This window comes from Falco cherrug, chromosome 2 (assembly GCF_023634085.1).
Source record: "Falco cherrug isolate bFalChe1 chromosome 2, bFalChe1.pri, whole genome shotgun sequence".
In the NCBI taxonomy this organism is placed as follows: Eukaryota; Metazoa; Chordata; class Aves; order Falconiformes; family Falconidae; genus Falco; species Falco cherrug.
In genome coordinates this window covers 3,920,988-3,941,218 of record NC_073698.1, presented here as the reverse complement: position 1 = coordinate 3,941,218, position 20,231 = coordinate 3,920,988, and the positions used below count along the sequence as shown (strand labels likewise).

At 43.8% G+C, this 20,231-nt stretch overlaps 1 protein-coding gene across 4 annotated transcripts in view; it reads left to right on the top strand.

Moving 5' to 3' along the window:
• The window catches only part of GUCY2F (guanylate cyclase 2F, retinal), a 53,982-nt gene extending 46,181 nt beyond the window's left edge, over positions 1–7,801 (top strand). For 3 of the 4 annotated variants that reach the window (XM_027807799.2, XM_027807800.2, XM_027807798.2), the window contains exon 19: positions 3,017–7,801. In XM_027807799.2, the coding sequence (XP_027663600.1) occupies positions 3,017–3,155 (139 nt within the window). In that variant the 3' untranslated portion in view covers positions 3,156–7,801. The remainder of the gene's footprint in view (positions 1–3,016) is intronic. The other variant, XM_027807801.2, reaches the window with a different exon arrangement.
• The last annotated feature ends 12,430 nt before the right edge of the window (positions 7,802–20,231 follow it).

Sequence of the window (20,231 nt, the reverse complement as noted above, 5' to 3'; positions counted from 1 at the left end):
ATTTCTCTCTTTCCTTCGAGGCCCAGCAGAGAACTGTCCCACAAAGAGGTCAATGTGATCCCTAGATTGACCTCACTTTGGAGATGAGACTTAGACCCCATGTAAGTCATCCAGAGTTCCTTGTGGGGTTCAAAGGGGGGAGATTTTACCCCAGTGCGATTGCTGTATTTGTGGAGGGATCCATGCTGTATAAATTTTAGTGTCACCTGTATTGCTTTTTGCTGACCTTTAGACATATAAGCATACAGGTATTGAGTCCTGCATGGACAAAGGGCCACTCCAGGATCACCTGAAAGCACTAAGTCTCAATTTTTAAAGTTATTTTCTCTCTTTCTCCCCACCCCCACCCCCCTCCTCAAAACTGTCTCTCCCTGTATTCTGACCTCTTGTCCTATGAACTGAGCTTAGTGACAGGAGATCCCTCGAAGTTCTTTCTTCTTCAGGAAATACCGTAAGCATCCAAATCGTTGCATCTTGCTGGCCAAACCATAGATCAGCAAGGTGGGGCTGACCAGCAGTTAAGATGTGAAAGCTCATTCAGGAAAGGGTTTTTGATAAAGGTTCTCTCTGTCCTCAAAGGTGAAACCGGTGCCTACACAGAAGCCCATACAATTACAGCTTACTCCTTCAGCCCCACTGTAGGGATAATCTCAGATGATTTTGTCTGCGTGATCTCTCCAAAGATTAAAATCAGAACTGCAGAAACCAAACACTCACTTCTATTGATTTTTTTCTCCCCAACGTGTCTCTCTTTTCTTCTCCCTTTCTTACACTCTGTATCAGCTACTTCTTCTCTCTTGATATGCAGTATCTCAAAGATAAACAATAACCAAACAAAACCAAAAACACAGTGGAAGGCATATCTCCTTTGTCCAACACCAGAAAGGCCTAAAAAAAGAAAAATTCTTTTCCTTGTTTCCTCGGTCGTTGCAATACATTTTGGATCATCTTTGACAAGGGCATTAGCTCTTTCTCATAAAGTTCAACGAATTAATTTTCATGGTTGATCTTCCACTGAATCCTCAGTTGCATTGGGTTGATACATTTGGGTGATTCCTTAAGATTCAGAAATTTGCCTTTAGACCCCTTTCCTGTTTTTTGCCCCTGGTTGTCCTTGGCTGCCCTTGGTCTCCCACTGAGTGTAGAATGAAGGGAACATGACGTGTGCTGAGTTTGGAATTCCTGGCTCTTTGCTTGTTGCATCCAGATTTAATTGCCAGTCCTCAGGCACAGGTAACCAGACCAGCAAACACTGTCTGCAGAACCTTAGGTCAAATAATAAAATGTATGTCCCTTGAATGATAACAAAGAAACATTAGATATGTGGTACAGGCTGTCAGAGTGGTCAACCCTGCATACCTGGTTCTGGTGCCAGTGCTATTAGTTGACTTTTCAATAGTCTTATATATACTTTAAAGTATATTTATATAATTTATAGATATCTAATAGATACTTTAAAAACAGCTCATCCTGCGCTGTCATCAAGGGCAATTTTATTAGGTTGCTTAACAATTCTATATTAGTAATTGGTCACCAGTGTGAATAGTCCTTGGGCCTAATAATATTCGTTCCCCTCCTTTCAGGGCCTCATATCTTACACTCTTGGGATAGAATCATAGAATCATGGAATGGTTTGGGCTGGAAGGGACCTTTAAAGGCCGTCTAGTCCAATCCCCCTGTAATGAGCAGGGGCACCTTCATGTAGATCAGGTTGCTCTGAACCTCTTCCAACCTGACCTTAAATGTTTTTTCCAGGGATGGGGAATCCACCAACTCTCTGGGCAACCTGTGCCAGTGTTTCACCACTCTCATCATCAGATAATTTCTTCCTTATATGTAGTGTGAATCTCCCCTCTTTCATTTTTAAACCATTCTCCCTTGTCCTACGGCTACAGAATTGCTGCCTCATTTAGTCAGTTTTATATATTTCTATTCTAAAGTATTGGGTGTTCATTGTACACGACAATGCTGTGAACAGTTGAAAACCATATATATATATATATATACACACAACAATTTCTCAACCATTTATTTTTAATATCTACATGATCACAATTATATTATTCGTATGGGTTAACATTTGGTTCTTTTCGGTTTACAACAGCTGAAATGATATTTTCTGCTATTATGCACAGTAAATTTGCTTTCATATGATGCTTTATGTTGGGCAGGACAGCTGCAGAGTTGAGACGTACCTAAAACCTTGTGATTCACTCAAGTTCTGGCCTTCTACAAGTCCTTGATGTTTGTTTTGTCTCTGAACTTCCCGTTATGTTATAATAAATCTATGCCTACCAACAGATGGTAGAAGCTGGACATCACAGACACTTGGATCATCATATCAGATGATGCTTTTCAGCTTCATCACATCAGTTTACTAGCCTGGATCTAGATGCAGGTTCTCAGTTAGCCCAACTTTTAAGTCTTGGCACTCAGCAAAGCTTATTCTGTCAGGAACAGTGCCAGGCTAAGGCAGCAAAACCACACCTGGATCTGAGACTGATGTCAGGACTTTCTGGTTCTCTGACCATCATGTCTTGGGCTTGCTGAGATCATGGGGCTGTCAGAGCAACTGGACCTTCAGATGGCTCCTTGGTGGCAGTGAATGACCTCAAACCCAGAGAAGCACAGATGATTATCAGGGAATCTCTTTTATTGCCAGCTAGGTGCTTTATGAGGCTTGTGATGCACAGTTAGGAATGTTTTTTCAGGAGCAGCTGAAGCCCTCTAGTTGTTCTTACAACTAGATGTAACTTATATTTGTGAAGTGAATATCCTTGAGTGTGTGACCTATCAACCCATGCAACAGCTCCACCGGTTGTATGGTCTACTGGGACCACCGCATCCCTTCAGTTCTCTACCAACATCCCTCCTTGCCTGATGCTTCTTGATGGCTTTGAGAATGTCTAACGTTTCTGCTTTGTCTGACAAAACGGTGCAAAAAAAAAAAAAAAAAAAAAAGGCTATTCCTTAGAGAGTGGGGTTGCTAACTGCTCATCTCTTTTCTCTTCTACAGCCACAAATGGTCAGATGCACTGACCAGGAAACTCAAATCTGTCCTGAGTGACACAAAGAGGACACTGACAAAAGCAACCTTTAAAGAGCTGGGGAGCATGAAGGAGGCCAGAATAAGTATTGAAGAGGATGAAATCTGAGAAGATCACAACCAAGAACTAGTAAGATCAGGACGGACACCCTGAAGCCACCCAGCAGAGGAGCTCACCCTCCATTTAATCCCCTTCCAGCCAAAAGCAGTATAATTGATGAAGCCTTTTAGCTCTTGCAGAGGGTGAACCTAAGAAGGCAGATGAATCCTGACCATCATCTCTTGTGAAACTGGGCACCAGCTCCGAGCTGTATGTGTACGTTTTTGGCAGGGGTCCACTGGGGAGAAAAGTGATGCTGATGGTAGCACCAGCTTTTCATCAGCATCTGTCACAAAGATAAGCCCAAAAAATATTTTACCTAGGTCTGCATGGCAGCACAAACATGTCCAGCTGCATTTGAGCTTGGATTTGAACAATAATGCCAAGTGCTAAACCGATTTAACTATTTTGCATTAAATTTAGGGGGTGGGGTGGGGTGTTGCTGTTGTTGTAGAGAACTCTGGTTTCATAAAAATCAGTACAATTCAGAAGAATATGTTTCTGACGACAACAAAAAATATTTTTTACTCCCCCACAAGGGGAAATTTTGAAGCAAAATGTTTTGTTCCTGTATGTCAATTTAAGCTGAAACATTTTCTTTTAATTTGACATTTCGGCTGCAAATGCCATTTTAATATTATTTTCAAACTGAAATGGCAGTTTTGAAATGAAACAGTTTGGTATGAATCAATATTTGTTTCCAAATGCCAAAATGTGATTTTGCTTAAAATGTCAAAATATGTCATCTTTGCAATTCCAGATCTAAACTGGAAGAACATTTTGTTTAGCTTTATACATTCACACATATAGCATATCTGAAACATTTTACGCTTTCATCCTAAAGCAGGATGAAAACCTAAATGCCAAGATACTGTAAAATTGAGATGCAGAGAATGACATTCTTCAGTTCCTTTAGCTGAGTAATACTAATAAGATACAAATTTTATTTCCTGCAAAAGTGGGACTAAGGGAATGAAAAGTACATCACTTAAGCAGTGCAAAGCCTAAAATACATCACTGTTTTTCCTTTCTAATCTCCAAGTGGTCTCAGAGGCACTTGTCTTCAAAGTAAGCCTCCCAGTGGGTAAAAATACCTTTCTGCAAAGGGCCAGCATTTGGCCTGTAGGCACTTCTCACAGAGCACACTTCATCAAGGTCAGGTAATTTTGTTGTTGGCCACTTCTTCTCCCAGGTTTTTTTACTCATGTTCAACATCTAACAGACTTCTGGGAATTGTTGTTCTCTTTTCTGCAAGGCTGAAGAGAACAGCAGAGATGGTAATTTAATCAATATTGCCATCAGAAGGTGCTCATTTGAAACAGGGAGACCTTTCTCAAGCTCAGTTTGAATTCTTCTCATCAGAGCCACCAGAGCAGATTTTCATCATTCAGATGATAAATAAGAGTCAACAACCACTCACCAAACCTTCCTTGGTTATTGCAAATATATTTATGAAATGAGGCAAGCCCAACTCCACAAAGCTAAGGAAGATACTATTTTCACAACTAATTCACCATAGCAAGTATAAAACACTTGTACTGTCAAAGTAAGAGCTGTTTGGAGTATGAACATCTGAAAAGTGAAAATAGAAATGAACTTCATTATTCTTCTTGTATAATGAGATTTTACTTTGTGGCACCTGGTTTTGTGAAAGAAACCTTTGCCTATTTAATGATGAGAGTTGATACTCCAGGTGAGAGAAGCTGGGCTTTGAAAGACATCTGTCACTTGAGCTGTCAGACAGGGTTTAGGAAAGCTTTCACCTTCCACACTGTGCTCACGCTCTGATTGCAAATTCATTTAGAAATAAAGTCCTGTGGAAGAGACATGGGCCAGGCAATTCTGACACAATATGCATCCATATACAGTTCCAGGAAGAGACGTTATCTGGATTGGTCTACGCAAATGTGAGTTTAAAATCAAACAATTTCTACATAATTCATATCTTTTCCATTATTTTCCCATGTTAAAAACATTGATCAGTGCTGCTTTGTTAGGTAGTGGTGCAGGTTCAATCAACATGACCTTAAGACTTGGCTAAAGAGAATTGCAAGTGTGGCAGACAGAAAGCACGTCCTGTCTGATGGGGACAGGTGATCTCTCCCTCTCCTCTTGGTGTGGTATTTCCATGAAAATAAGACTTGCATCAATGGGTTTTGCTTGGAAAAGCCTATGTGTAGTCAAGGCTGGCCTCCAAATGAAGAGAAATACCCACAAAGTGCAAAAGGAGGATCATCTGGCTAAATATAGCCCTGTAAGTTGCAGTCTGAGACAGTCACCCAGACAGGTCCCCTAACAGTCAGAGAAGGGAAACAGGCATTTCCCAGGAGTGTTTCTTAGGCTCCTACAGGTGAATACCTCTGTGTGTGCTGGGTGACTTGGCTCCCACTGCACTTAGTGGAAACCAGGTCAAAAAGTTCAAGGAGCTTCATGACTCAGCTGAGCCTAAAATAGGTGCCTACATCTGGCTAGCACAGTCACCCCTAAACTTCACTGACTATTGGCAAGGTCTCCATTCAAACCATGGGAGTCTGATGCATGCAGAGATACCCAGATAGAGACACCTGCTGAAACACAGGTGCTCAATGGCATTTAGGATGCCCTAGAGTACCTACAGCATCCAAACAGGGCTGACAAATAAGACACAGGACCAGATCCTTTTGCAACGGCAGCTGGAGGCCAGACAGCAGACCCTAAGATCTAAATAATACTAGACAGGTATGTTTAATGAGATACACCTTTAAAGTTGGGTGCCTTAACCCAAAAGTGAATCCTATCCTGGATATCTGCATTCAGATGGATGAACCATGCCCTAAAAGTGCTTGCCATTGACTCTAACAGTAGCTCCGATGGCCAGCTCAGGTGAAGAAACCTACATCGTGGATGAATAAACTCAAGTTGGATGAACCTCACTCCCACATAGATTATCATCACTGGTTCAGAGGAGGTGCTGGACTCCCTGACCTTTTCCCTGGGTCTGGAAACTCTGCCACTTGGTCTTTCTAGATGGGCTAACCCTCCTTGAAACACTTGTTCTTCCCAGCACACAGACAAAATGGAGGTAAAGGAAGATATATATGAGGAGAAAGTATAAAATCTGTGAAGCAACTTTCGCTACAAGAAACTGCCCATAGATCCATTTAGCTGGTAATGAGACAGTGAGCAAGAGGCATGGTAACCTTCTATTTCTGCTATATATCATATTAAACATTAGTAAATGCAGGAGAAGAAAACTGCAAAACAACACACCTCTTCAGACTACCACTACGCACATATTCGCCTTTTCAAAATCTACACATATCTACAGACACATATATATTTCAGTTTTGGGGTACTCAGTTTTTTTGTTTCACACTTACTCACTAAGAAATAATCTTTTGAATGTGTATTTTTGTTAGTCCAAGAAAAGATAATTTTAAGAAAATATTGGGTAGCCAAAACCTGAATTTTCCATCTGAAGATGTTTTAAACAAGAGGATTTCAATCTGCCCTTCTGCACACAGTTTTTGGATTCTTTCTTCAGTTTGTAGTCTTCTAAAATAAACAACATTCTTTGAATTTATTTAAAAAAAAATAAAATAGTAGATCTGTGGGAAAGGGTAGCAGAGAACCAAAGTTCTAATCACTGGCGACTTTAGTAATCCCAGGATAATTCTTAATTCTCTTTGAAGCCAGTGGTATTTTTTAGCTCTTAATTTCAACAGGAAAAAGTCAAGGACTCATCCCTGAGTGTGATAACCTCTACTGTTAGAAAGCCAGAAAATATATTTATATTTTCCTGGCATTGTTCTGTTTAGACAGGTTTAGGTTTACTCATGAGATTTCTTCCCATACTAACTGTGACTGTATCAGGCTCTTTTCTTGTTATTTTGCTCCTAAAACTAGTGTCTGCATGTTGTAATGAGGAAGATGGGGGCTGGAAGCAGCAAATGTAAATTTTTGTAGCTCTGCAGCAGACTTCTCAGGTGATTGTGGACAAGTCACTTGGTGGACTTCTCAGATAGTGAGGCACACACTCCAAAAACCACTATCAACAAGAACGTACCACGTGATTGCTGGAGGTTTTACTGCTGATGTTATAAGGTGAATTTTAATGTAATTGTTCAAACCTATTGAGACCTGTAGAAAATGTATTTATAGGATCATAGAGTCATAGTATCATTTAGGTTGGAAAAGACCTTTAACATCATCAAGACCAACTGTTAACCTATCACTGCCAAGTCCACCACTAAAACATGTCCCTAAGCACCGCATCTACACATCTTTCAAATTTCTCCAGGAATGGTGACTCCAAAACATCCCTGGGCAACCTGTTCCAATGCTTGACAACACTTTCAGTGAACAATTTTTTTTCCTAATATCCAAACAAAAACTCCCCTGGTGCAACTTGAGGCTGTTTCCTCTTGTCCTGTTGCTTGTTACTTGGGAGAAGAGACCGACCCCCGCTCACTACAGCTTCCTGCCAGGCAGTTGTAGAGAGCAAGAAGGTTCCCCCTGAGGCTCCTCGCCAGGCTAAACAACCCCAGTTCCCTCAGCTGCTCCTCATCAGACTATTTATGCACAATATACACTGTCTGAATATAGTTCATATTTCATACAGTATTTTTAAGAGTGGATTAAAACCAAATGCCAATAAAGATCGTTGGAGACCTATCCCTCCACCTGAAAGTCTTGTTCTTCGTTGTATATTTACCTTCAGCTTACTTCTCAGCTTACTTTTCAGCATTCTGTGCAGATAGGGCACCTATGGAGACTCCTGTTCCCACAGTCACTCCATTATTCAGTATTTTACAGGCAGGTCTCAAAATATGCAAGCCAGCAGCAGGATGGCCAGACAAAGGAGATATCAGGAGTTACAGAAGAACCCAAGGAAGATGGTTGCTCCACAGCATGGATGAGTGTCCAAGCAGCTGCACGGATCTATGTTTGGGAAAAGTCTCCCATGACATGGGGACACTAAAGCAGGGAGGGGGTGGTACTACTTGCCACAGCACATTTTTCATTGGAAAATATCAAGATGCATCTCTGGGCCTTGGGACTGCAGTTGGGTGAAGGCAGGAGCTCAGCTGTGGGTAGGTCTTCTGCAGCATTACCCCTCTTTGAACTCATGAAACTATGTTGTCTCTGTCCTGACATCCTCATGCAAAAACATCAGCACGTCCGCCTCCCCTGAAGCACTGGTTATTTCCCTTGGCATTGTAGAGATGTGTCCTTCAGTGGTGAGGTCAGGGACTGCTCCACGGTCAGTGCAGCAGGAGCACTCCCTTCTCAACCTTCCATCCTCACACCAGCAATAGATTTCCCCCTTTGTCAAATGCATGGGAGCCATCAGGGCAACCTGCTCCCTTCTATCCATGCAATCGAGAACATGGTCTCACAAGGTCCTATGCACAGGCAGACCCTTAGCCCCCTTTACCCACCCACTCACACACAGTAACAGTGGTTGTCAGCTGGCTGCAAGTCCATGGGCATTGCTGGTGAAGGTGGGCTAAGGATTCCCTACCATTGTAACCACACATCCTTGCTTTCCCTTGCAGTTGTACCAGAAAACCCTAGTGTGACACTCACCACTGACCTCATTTGCTTTAAAAAATAATTGTTTGAATAAAAGAATAGGAGGGAGAAGGCAGAGGAGCTACAGCTCTTCACACTCAAACTGAAGCTGTGTGAAACGAGAGACTTAGACAAAGCTCTGGCAGGCAAAACTCAGCCTAACGAAGAGCTGTAGGATTGCGAGGTCAGCTTGTGGGGACAATGCTGCAGGATACAGAGAGCTTGATGTAAGGGGAGGCTGGGTTAGCGCAGAGTCAGACCAGACATCCCAAAATGCACTGGGAGCCGTTGCATTCAGGATGATTTCCAGACCCTGGGTCACTGCAATCCTCTCCTCCAGCCTCCTGCAGCTGGTGGGTCAGCAGCAGCACGCAGTGCTCCTGGGCCAGCAACTGCTGAGACAGGCAAGCAGCTGAAGCTTTTCGGTATTCATCCCACACCAGGGTACTCCCCCAATCTTCTTGTGATGAGAACAGGAGAGGGTTCCCTGAGCTGATGAAACCAGCTCTGTGTGCTGTGCAGTGTAAGAAGCACCTAACACTTTTCCTCTGATGCTCGTTACTTTACAGCTGTTGATATTAAATTTCATTCATCATCCTTTTCCTCATTCACTAGATTTCCTCACAATCTCACCCAAGCCTGACTTCATGATATCTGCAGATGTCAGTACCCCTTCATTCTCCTTCCTTCCCTGACCAACATCTCTAAACACCTCTAAATTCTGCTAAACAGCACAGGACACAGTGGGGAACTGCAAGGACCACCCACAAAAGTTGTTGCACAATGATTCCTGATCATGCAATTCTTTTTTTTTGCTTCCTGCCTCCACATCAGTCTTGATTCATGACATTTGCCCTTCACTTTGTCAATAACTGGTGCAATACGATCTCCTTTTCTTCACAGGATCTGATTAGGATCTCCTGAAAGTCCAGAAAAAAAATATCAGACAGTTCTCTTTTATTGACTTCTTTCACTGACACAATAAAATTATTTTATTCAAAGGAATTAAATCCCCCATTTGCCTTTATCTCTTCTCAACTTGCGACTGTCCAGGAACCAAACTAGATAGTACAGACTGCAGGCACTGCTAAAAAAACTGTAGAACAGACTCTGCAAATAAATATACTCATTTTCTCCAAGCTAGATGTCTGAAATGCTTTTCATTAACATATGCAGAGAAGCTCAGGAAAAATCAATATAGGGCCAAGGACCAATGCTGAAATAAGTGATGTCTACATAGGCCTGATGTCCAAATGAAAACCAGAATATGATGCATGAAATTCCAGTTGGTCTCAAACAGAAGGCTTTTATTAGCATTGAAGCTTTTTTTGCTGTTGCTGTTGGAATTTGCCAAGTTGAAAATGTTCTGCAGTTTTCAAATAGAAAATGGTTTGAGTCTCTAACAGTTTGTTTGCCAGACCCCTCAGCTGCCCGTCTGCTGGGCTACCTCAGTCACCGATTCCAGCCTCTCGCTGCAAAGCAACCCTGGAGGCAGATGTCTCAGATCCAACCTCCACATCCAATTTCCTTCTTTATTTATTTTTTCATTCAAAAGCTGGAACTGAAATAACATTTCAAAATAGCAAAATCCTGCAGGAAACCAACTGACCTTTCTTCACACTAGTCATAAAACTGTGGGCAGGAAGAGAAGGCAGCAAACAGACTCTGCACGGCTGAAGCGCCAGTCTTGATGTCTTTGCTGACCAGGAGCAATGCACTGTCTGAACGTCGCGTAGCATGTAATAATACCTGATGGCAGATGTATTGCAATTAATTTCCTTAATAACCGTGGCTTATTGCATATTTCTTCTGCTGTACTACCAGAGGGCTTTCACCATGCATTGAGAGCCTGGTGCTGTAGAAGCTGCTCATAGTCCTCTACATGTGATTATTACATTATTACTTTAAAGAACAAACCTGAAAATTGTTAATCTGAACACTTCTGATTTTAAAGGAAGTTCAGGCTTGGCTCTGAACATGCATTTTGTGACTCTCAGGGCTGTTTGCAATAAGAAAGCATCACAGGAGCAGAGCATTCCTTGCCAATCCTTGTTTTGAGCCGTCTGTGAAATCTTGGCACCGTGTCCTGAGAACACTGTGTGGAAATAAAGCTTTTGTTTAACCTACTTGTGTGGGCTCCCTGCAGAGGTGATTGTCTGCCCGGCCAGACTCTAGCTCCCCAAACACCATCATCACACAGAAAGCACCGGAGGGAATAAGCACAGGTTGTTATCCAGGTAAGGTGCCGAAGTTTATTCATGAGGAGATGTCATGGAGGTTGCTCTGGCTGACTACACCTGTCAGGACTGCAACATGGTCAGGACAAGAGGGATATATGACCTGATACTCATGGTGGGTCCAAGCTGCAGGTCCAGTCTGCAGGGTGACCCAGTGAATGCTATTTCTCACATTATGAAGAGGAAGGATCAGCCTGAAAGCCTTAAACCTTCTCCTCTGCCTCTGCTGCTGTAGCTTTGTCCTGGTGGCTGAGCACCAGGCAGGGTGCAGACTGTCCAACGGTGGTGTGTGTGTGGAGGGGGACAGGGGACATAAGAATAATAATGTCCTGACCTGGTGAGGTTAGAAGACAAAAAGTTCTTCATTTAGGTGGGATGAACCTGCCTTGGTTGTATGTTCAGGCACTGTAGTCCACATGTGCCCAGCCAGAAGAAGGATGGGTGGAAAGGAACTGAGTGAAGAATCTCCTCAGATGGGAGTCCTCCAGCTGTGGTTCGACAGTAGGTTTCACATCCTGAGAGGTCTCCAGCAAATCATTCCCCACATGTGGAACAACAGGAGGCTCTGAGCACTGAGAGCAACCAGCCTTGCATGGTGCTTCTTAGAAAAGGAAAAGCACAAAAGGAATGCTCCTCAGAAAGCAAGGGACATACCTGCATGATTAGATGACATGTGATGACACCCTTCCCTGGCACTGGAGTTAGCTAATCATCTACCTTCCCCTCCCAAACACCCAAACATAGTGGGAATATCCCTGGCCCCGAGATTGTTTGGGGTGGTACTTGTTGGCCTAGGGACCACTGGTGGTAGCAATTGAATCAGCAGTTGAATCCACCACCCAGGAACTGGTCACGGGTTCAGATGGAGTTACCGTGAGACAGAAAGGCAGATGAGTACTGCCACCATCACTGGAAAATGTGCTCGAAATGGTGGGTTTGGACTCTATGCACATCGCCTCCATGTTGCATAAGGCTACACGAGTCCAGGGACACGGTGTGCTCATCCCTGTGCGTAGCTTCAAAACACAGTCCAAGGCAAATAGGAAATCAGGAAAATGCTCTGTTTGAAGGGCTTGCAGATCTCAAGGGCTCCAAGGGCTGAAGGCTGTTTTCCTAAAGGAGAAAGACTGTGGTTTCACTAGGAAATGCTGAGTGGTGCATGAAGGCGCTGAGACGAGACGCTTCTCTGATTCACTTCCCTCTAGGTATAGACAAACCCCACCAATACGAATACAGCCTGAGAAGACACTTCTGCTGCCCTTTCCTACTGTAATAGGTCATCCAAAGAGAAAAGGCTGAGAACGCCGTGTTCTGGCAACACCTCTTAGATTTGTACAAGTCCTGAGAGCTGCAACATTGAACACGCTTATCCTCACTACCTCATGCCCAGATGCTGGACACGTTTGCAGGAGGTGTGGAGGACTGCAGGGCAAACCCCTCCGCTTTTTGCAACTACAAGGGGAAACGAGTGGAAATATGATGTTGAACCCCACTGAGGGACTGAAGGAATATTTCTCCTCCAAGCTTTCAGCCCAAGGCCACCTTTGTCTCTGTGCTCTCCTGCTGACCCAGTCCGGCATTGTGTAGGGAAAAGCACATCCATACTGCAGCAGTTATTTTTATGCTGTCCTGCATTTGCTGTAAGAACTGGTCCTGGAAAAACATTTTGCTCTTGATTTTGTACAGCTCACCCAGTTTCAGCAGAGTTTATTTATAGAGAGGAAAAGGACACGTGAAGAGCTCACTGGTCTCTCCAACATGGAGCAAAGATTTAACTATACTCCTATTATTTTCATGTTGGATTCTTTTAACTGGGCTAAATTTTAACACAAACACAGTAAGGTGGAAAATCTTCAGCATTAAAAAGACCAGCTACAGCCAATGGGAATAGTTAACTACTACTCACATCTGCAACACTCAGATTCAAGGTGCAATTCAGATGAAAGCATTTTCTGCCATACATGTCAATGCATATACATCTGTGTATACATATATGTGCACATATACCTATGTGTACATAAGTATCTATAAATATGCTTGTATGCACACAATTAATCAACAGCCATTCGCCACCAGAGGGCAGGCAAAGTATGTGTAAATCAGTTGTCCTAGCTGTTCCCTGCCCATCAACGAGCGAACTGACCAGAAAGTTATTTTCTTTGACCATCTCCAATGACCTTCCTATCCTGAATCTCGAGCCTTACAACAACCTCACATTGCACAACGTGCTGGCTGTTTCGGGGTGGGGTGGGGTGGGGTGTGTGTGTTTTGGGGTTTTTTTTTTGTTTAGAAATTCTCTGCATTTTTCAAGGACAAAATGGTCTGAGCTGAGAGCAGTCCACCATGGGGTAACCACAGGGAGTGTCACGTGTAGAAGGTGAGAAGCTTCCTCAGTGCTGAGCCTGAAAGGGAATGGATATTGGCAGGCGTGTGTTTGGGGAAAGGGAAGGTCAGCGGGAGCTGTATGCCTCCACTTTTCATTGGAATCACAGAATCACAGAATCATTTAGGTTGGAAAAGACCTTTAAGATCATCAAGTCCAGTAAAACGACTGGTCCTTTCTGAGCTGTGTTAAACGTTTATCAAGATTGTCTTACCTGACAACCAAAAACAACTTAGATCTAAATTCAGTGATGTTGATATGAGCCAATAAGCAATGTGACCACTCTCATAGTTCTGAGTCATAGGGAAAGTTTATTTCATCTGTTAAGATATAAGGTGTGCTAACAGGAACATGGAGCTCTGGGAAAGCTACAATGAGCAAAGAAGAGATTCTCTTCTTTTCGCTCATGCTATGGAGAGGACAAAAATACAGGAGTCTTGACACCAGAAAGTAAATCCTAAGACGCATGCTCCTCCAACCAGGAGATGCTTATGATATGTCACAGACAGACCCTCTAGATATAATGGGTCATGAGATCTATAAGGAACATTGTCTAAAGCCCAGTGCCTTTGACCTGAGGAGGAAAAGGGATGTACGATATAATCCCAGAAACTGCATCCCAATTTGCCAACAAAGATCTTTGCATCTGTGTACAAGGAGATGCTTTATAGGTTTACAGAGGCTTCTCAGGGCAGGAATCTTGTTCAGGGCTTTTCTCAATGGAATGAGATGTCAGACCCTCAAAGCAACAACAGAATGGCAGAATCACTTATAATGTTTGCAACACATCCAGAAATACCATCCCCAAGTAGCTTCTCCCCAGGAAACCTGGAAAGTATTTTAAGTGATTGGTATGTCCAACCTGGGCTGAAAAGCTGGGATTTACATCAGCAGGAGGTATACCCACAACCAGCAAAAAAATCCAGCTCCCTGTTTCCTGACTGTGAGAGGGACTCATTTCCTTTAATTCTGAATCTGTGTCTGCATTAGTCACTCACCCCTCCCTTCGTGTTCACAGAAGAAAGCAGGAGCTCCTTGTGATTCATCTGCTAGAGTACAAGATGAATCATGAGCAAGAAGGGCTTCCACTTCCCTCCATGAGCTTTGAAAGATAGCAAGATTAGTGGTTCATTTGCTAGATGCCTGCCTTGCAGATGTCTACATTTGATCAAAGATATCTCGTCTTTTTCACCTATGACATCATTCTGGAGTTACAGATTTGTATAAGAAAAAGGAGAACAGGAGTTTACTTGGCTCTTCAACACTGCTGCCATAGCTTCTTCTACCCAGGTTTGACAGGGGGCTGATGGTATATGTTCGAGCATAATTATCTGTGCCTCTGTGTTCTCCTTATTTCACCATTCCAGTGCACCAAACTTCCTAGTGGAAATGTATCCTATGCAGTGGCTCCAAAGTTTTTGCTGAGTGCATTCCATCTCTGAAATCTAGAAGGAGATGTTCAGCATCAAATGAAATTTTCAGTATTTGGAAAAGTCGAAGAGACTGATGAACAGGATTAGAAAAGGCACCTTTTCCTTCAAGTTGTTGTCCTATGTCTGCTTTCTCTCTCCACTGAAATAACTCAAACATTCTCCCATATCTCCCAGTGAACCCCCACTGCATTATTCAGTCCAGAGGGTTTGTTAGATGGTGCAAGCAACTTTCTCCTCCAGGAGTACGTTCCACCTGAAGCACTGTACAGACTGCCATGATGTACTGCATCAGCACAACAAAGAGCATCACCAAGGATCAAACCAGGGTTTTGATATTTTTCCTTCATGCAAAAAAATCCAAAATACATCATTGGGGGTGGGAGTTAGGTTATTCAAGAAAAGCCAACACACTGCACAGGAAACAAAGACATTTTGGAAATAACCCAGAACCCAGCTGTGGGCTATAAAAAAATAAAAATGCTTTCAATAAGTGATGACGTAGTGATGGATCAAGGGGCTATGGGAAGGATCAAAGGGTTTAAGGAACATGACAAAAATAGAGCCTTTCTAACTCATTTCTGCTCTCCCTAGAATTATGATTGCAACCTCCTTTTTTTTTTTTTTTTTTTTAGTTTTTCTAGTGCTTGCCTAAAAAACCAGCATGGAAGGAGCAAAAGACAGGGCAGATCACACTCTCAACCAGTTGTGCTGAAAGCCTTCTCAACAAGAGCTGAAAATTACCTGTTTCATGATCAGCTTCAAGGCCTTGCAGATGTAATGCCAGTAACCCCTTCACCAGAGCTTCCCTGCAGTAAGATACCACCTACCCAAAGCAAACAGGGTAAAGATGTGGAAAGAGAAGGGGACAACAAAAAGGGAAAATTGATTATTTCAATGGGGTTGATAGCTTAAAGTAATTTTCATAAGGTTTGAGTCAATAGCAGGGGCTGAAAATGCCAGGGAGGAGAAACAAACTTCCCTCTTCATTCTCTCACCCAAAGGAAAATGAAAAGAGGGAAGAAAAATGGATGATATTTCACACTTTGAATTGACCATGAGATCTAAAGACAGAAACATGATCTTCAACCCCATTAGCACAGATGACAGAGCAAACTGTTCTGCAGCTTCTTCAGCACCACCTGATTCATAGATCCTCCTGCCATTGCAGTGGCAGGCAGAGATATGAGAAATATTTGCCAGAGAAACCACATCGTTCTCATCTGGTTTGCATTTCAAGACACACCGGATTCATCACATGGAGCAGTTTCCTGAACCTGTTGATAAAGCTTGGGATTTTTCAAGCACAGGCTAGAAGATGTCCCTGGAGATGTGGGTGGGGGTGCGGGGTGTTGAGGGGGCAGACAAAGCCCAGAGACATTTAAAATCTAGGTTGGATACAGCCTGTCTCCACCCATCAGAGCTGGCAGGACAAGTCCAAGGCAGCAGGTCTCTGCCCTTATTCTGTTCTCTCAAGATGTTCACCTGGCAACTTTGCTTGCAAGCCATACCTCGAAGTCTTGCTGGGCAATGGTGCAAGTCTGAAGCCCACAGCCATCAGAAAATAAAACCAGAGGACCCTGGAGACATTTTTGGCCCTCCACAATCCAAACATAAATTTTATTTCCCCGATTTGAACACCCAAAAAATGATGCGACTCTCTGCACCTCCTGTGATATGCTTTTTCTTGCTTGGGAGTTTTGTCCTTCCTGTTTTCCTTCTCCTTTTTCTCTTACAGTATCACTGGCCCATGCCACAGAACTCTCCACATCTGGCCATTGTTTCCTCCTCAGCCGTATTTGTGTTATCTTCTGCCATCTCCCACTCTGCAGAAGACCCTTATCACCAAAGTCACCTCATCTGTATCCCACAGTGATACTTGCTCACGCTAGGAGTTTCAACTGTATCTGCCACTCCAAGTGATGTACAACGTCCCTCACACACTCCACAAATGTCTCAAGCACCCTTATGTGCATTTTGCTTTCTTGTTCAATTTTCTAGCACTGCTTGCCCAGGTGTCAAGCAGTGCCTGGGGACAGGCAATCACCCAAGAGGGGCAATACAAGCCAGGACTACGCCCCTCCTGCAAATTACTGTATCATAACATAGACACAGCAGACCCCTCTGTAGCTAGTCACATCTGGCTGAGTGAGTGTGGAATGTCCCAGGAGAACTGGACATGCATTTATTACCCTGCTTTTCAGATGAACTTCACAGCTACTTGGGTCACTTTGCAGTTTTAAGTGGAGCTGTCTGCATCTTGCAATGTCAACATCTTCATGGCCCAAGGCCCAAGGTGGACCTGAGAAAGGTCATGGCTGGTACCAGAGGGGACTAAGCCAAGCCTAGTCTGGGGAGATGCCAAGAGCAGCATCTTCCTCAGGTTCAACTAAAGACACAGTGCCTGAGACCTGCAGGCACCATATGGTGAGGCTAAGATGGGACAGGAATCACAGCTGATCTGGTGACCAGGACAATCTCCCTGTCCTGCTCACCACCAGTGTCAGTACTAAAGCAAGCCAAAATCCCAGCATGGAAAGCATCATCATGCTCCCAGCAGCAAACTTCCCTAAAAAGCAGCTGAATAGAAAAAAAGTGGCCAAAGCAAAGCTCTTGGTCCTCTTGTTCCTCATGCATTTTTTTTAAAAGAACAGGCTATAATCAGAGCTGGAGGAAATGGAGCATAAATATCAAACTTTGTTTAGTCTGGGGAAATATCATTTATAATTAGAGATGGGCATCCTGTTGACATGATACAACCTATTTTAAGCATGAGGTGAGCACGCAGTCAGCCTCTAATCTTTTTGCAAATGATTAAAAAATGCCAGTTCTTCTCTTCTTGGCTGTTTTCTTTTTTAAGTGTAATTTCTAAAAAGCAATTGGGCTAATGTCAGCTCAAGATAATGATGCTTATACTGGCAGCGATGTCTCAGAGCATCTCAGTTGCTGGGAGTTTTGCTTTCTGTTCATGCACTTCTGCTTGTCTCCATGCCAGCCCCACCAACCAAGCCTGCTCAAGTCTCCCACGGAAGAGTGAGAATCCCATGAGACTTGGAGGGGTTGAGCCTATGGCAGGACATGGCCCAGGGTTGACTTTGTGTGACCAGCCCTGACCTGTGGCCCTTTTTTTGATTTGGGTTTTCCCGGCTGCCACATCCTGCTGCCTTGGTGTGCAGGCACGTAGGGTTTGTGCATGGCAGGTACCAGCAGAAATCATTGCAGGATTGGTGCATGTAAGCAGTTTTGGAGGCATGATGCTACAGGTCTTCAGGGTGTGGCATCTCTCTTAGTGTCCTCAGGTTCTTTTATGGGGTATGCATGGGCACATTGATGCTGTCAGATAACCTGTCTCCCCACAGTCAACCACCCTGAGGGTTAGGTCTCTCATGGGCACCCTTCCCCACCAAACCAGCTTGTTCCCTCCAAGCTGGGTGTAGTTCTGGGGTTTTCTTCAGGGCCTGCATCAGGTTTGGCTGCTTCTGCTCTGCACAGTCCTCCTACACTATTCCAGAGGGTTTTGCATGCTGTCCCCATGCTATCCAAGGCACTCCGAAAGAAACTTGTAAGTGACACAATGACCACAGGGCTGCGGGGACACAATCCAGAGCTACATATCTGAGTGCTACATAGCTGGTTGTAGACAACTTTCTCTAGAGAAGGGCCAGGTCTGTGTGGATCCAGCCAGGGATCACTCCCTGGAAGAGACATCATCAGCGGGAGAGATGTAACTGGAGAAGCATCAGGACTCAGGTGTCACCAGGAATCAGCCATAGGTTGACCCAAGTCTTCTGGAGACCACACACCTGAGACACAGGTCTAACAACAGCAGGATCTGTGGGAATAATTCCTTCTGCTTCCATGTGAGTCTGAAATTTATTGTTAGGAGACTTTGTATCCTTTCTGTGATGGGTCATTTTGCTATTAGCTAGGCGTGCACCACTTGGAAAATACAACTGGTCCCCGCCTCTAAGCTGCAGGTCCACAGCTCCACAGCTATCCTCCAGCCTTGGCTGCTGCCACATCACATTGGTCATCAGGCTGGCCTGGCACGGTGACAGGACGGGATACAATGTGTCCTTGTGCCTTGGTGAGCTCTCTTTGTGGGTCAGTTCCAAAGAAATAAGCTAGCGTGGACTAAGAGGCGAGTTTTGGCTTGGGTAGGAGTGTACATCAACACATCAATGTTGAGCTCCTACCAAACCAAACAGTGCAGCCATATTCACTAGGCCTGGCGCCACAAAGTGGAGTGACAGTGGACAGCTAGTTTAGGCATGGCATGGGGTCATTGGGGCCATACAGATTTCAGACCATAAGCTCACTCCTTGGTACTGCCAAGTATTCTTGGGACCACCTGTGTCCTCTGAAAGTGCTATTCTGAGGGTATCAATAAGGTTTGGGGACTGCTGTACACAAGCCAGCTTCTCCAGAGGATCTGCTTCTGTTGCCAAGACTAATCGATGAGAAATCATTCCCTTACTAATTGTTAAACCATTTGGCCTTCAATAAATATGCATATATAGCTATACATGTACAGGGGATTGCAGCAATAAAATAATTACTGTTTACTTCTTTATCATTATGTACATGTTATTATTCAATTTATTATCCTTGTTACATATTTATTGTGACAACATGTGCAAAATGTATGTATTTACTGCGATATTTAACAAACCACACCTTTCACATCTGCAGATGTTTTCATCTTGAGCCTCCCAGTATGTTGCAGGTCTGAAATAACTCTGAATCACAGGAGCTGGTGTGCTACAGAAAATGAACAGTAACCTGTTGCAAAGAACCAAAGCCTGGGAGCTGGCAGATGTTTAGCAGAATCCTCAAAGCTGCTTGGCACATGGTATAAAAGGACATGGCTTTTACCTGATCTTAATAAGCAGATCCAGGAAAGTGGGACAGAATTGATGCTGTCGAGGAGAAGGGAGTCAGCACCCCATTTTTTTGGTGAAAATCATTGGCTATCATTGCACACCTTGGTGCAAAGCGGGGAAAACACACAATGCCGAAGCCAAGGTCACTCAGTGGAGGTGCTGCTCATGCACCTAGGGAGAAGATGGGAGGTTTGCAGTGGTCCCCGGTGCCTGTGAGAGCTCCCTGGTGGGGTGGCCCCGGGGAGGTCAAGTGCTGGCTTGGCAAGACTCGGTTTGGTCCTAAGACACCGTTCAGGCAAAACCCTATCGAAGGTTTGTACTCCTGCGAACTAACACATGGAGCCAGTGGACACCTGCCCGGGTATCAGGAGATTTCTGGGCAGAAGAAAAGGGCAACGTGCACGTCTCCCACTGATTTACACAAGAGCATCGCTTCTGAAATAAAAGGGAGTTTAACACCCAAGGAGAAAAAATCCATCCCATTGCCCTTTTTAGAAGGCATTTACGTTATTACCTATTCAAGCATTAAATTGAATTTATCCTTTCCCCCAAGGGTGAATTTGGCCATCCCACTGCTGTGCCACAGTGATACACCTGAG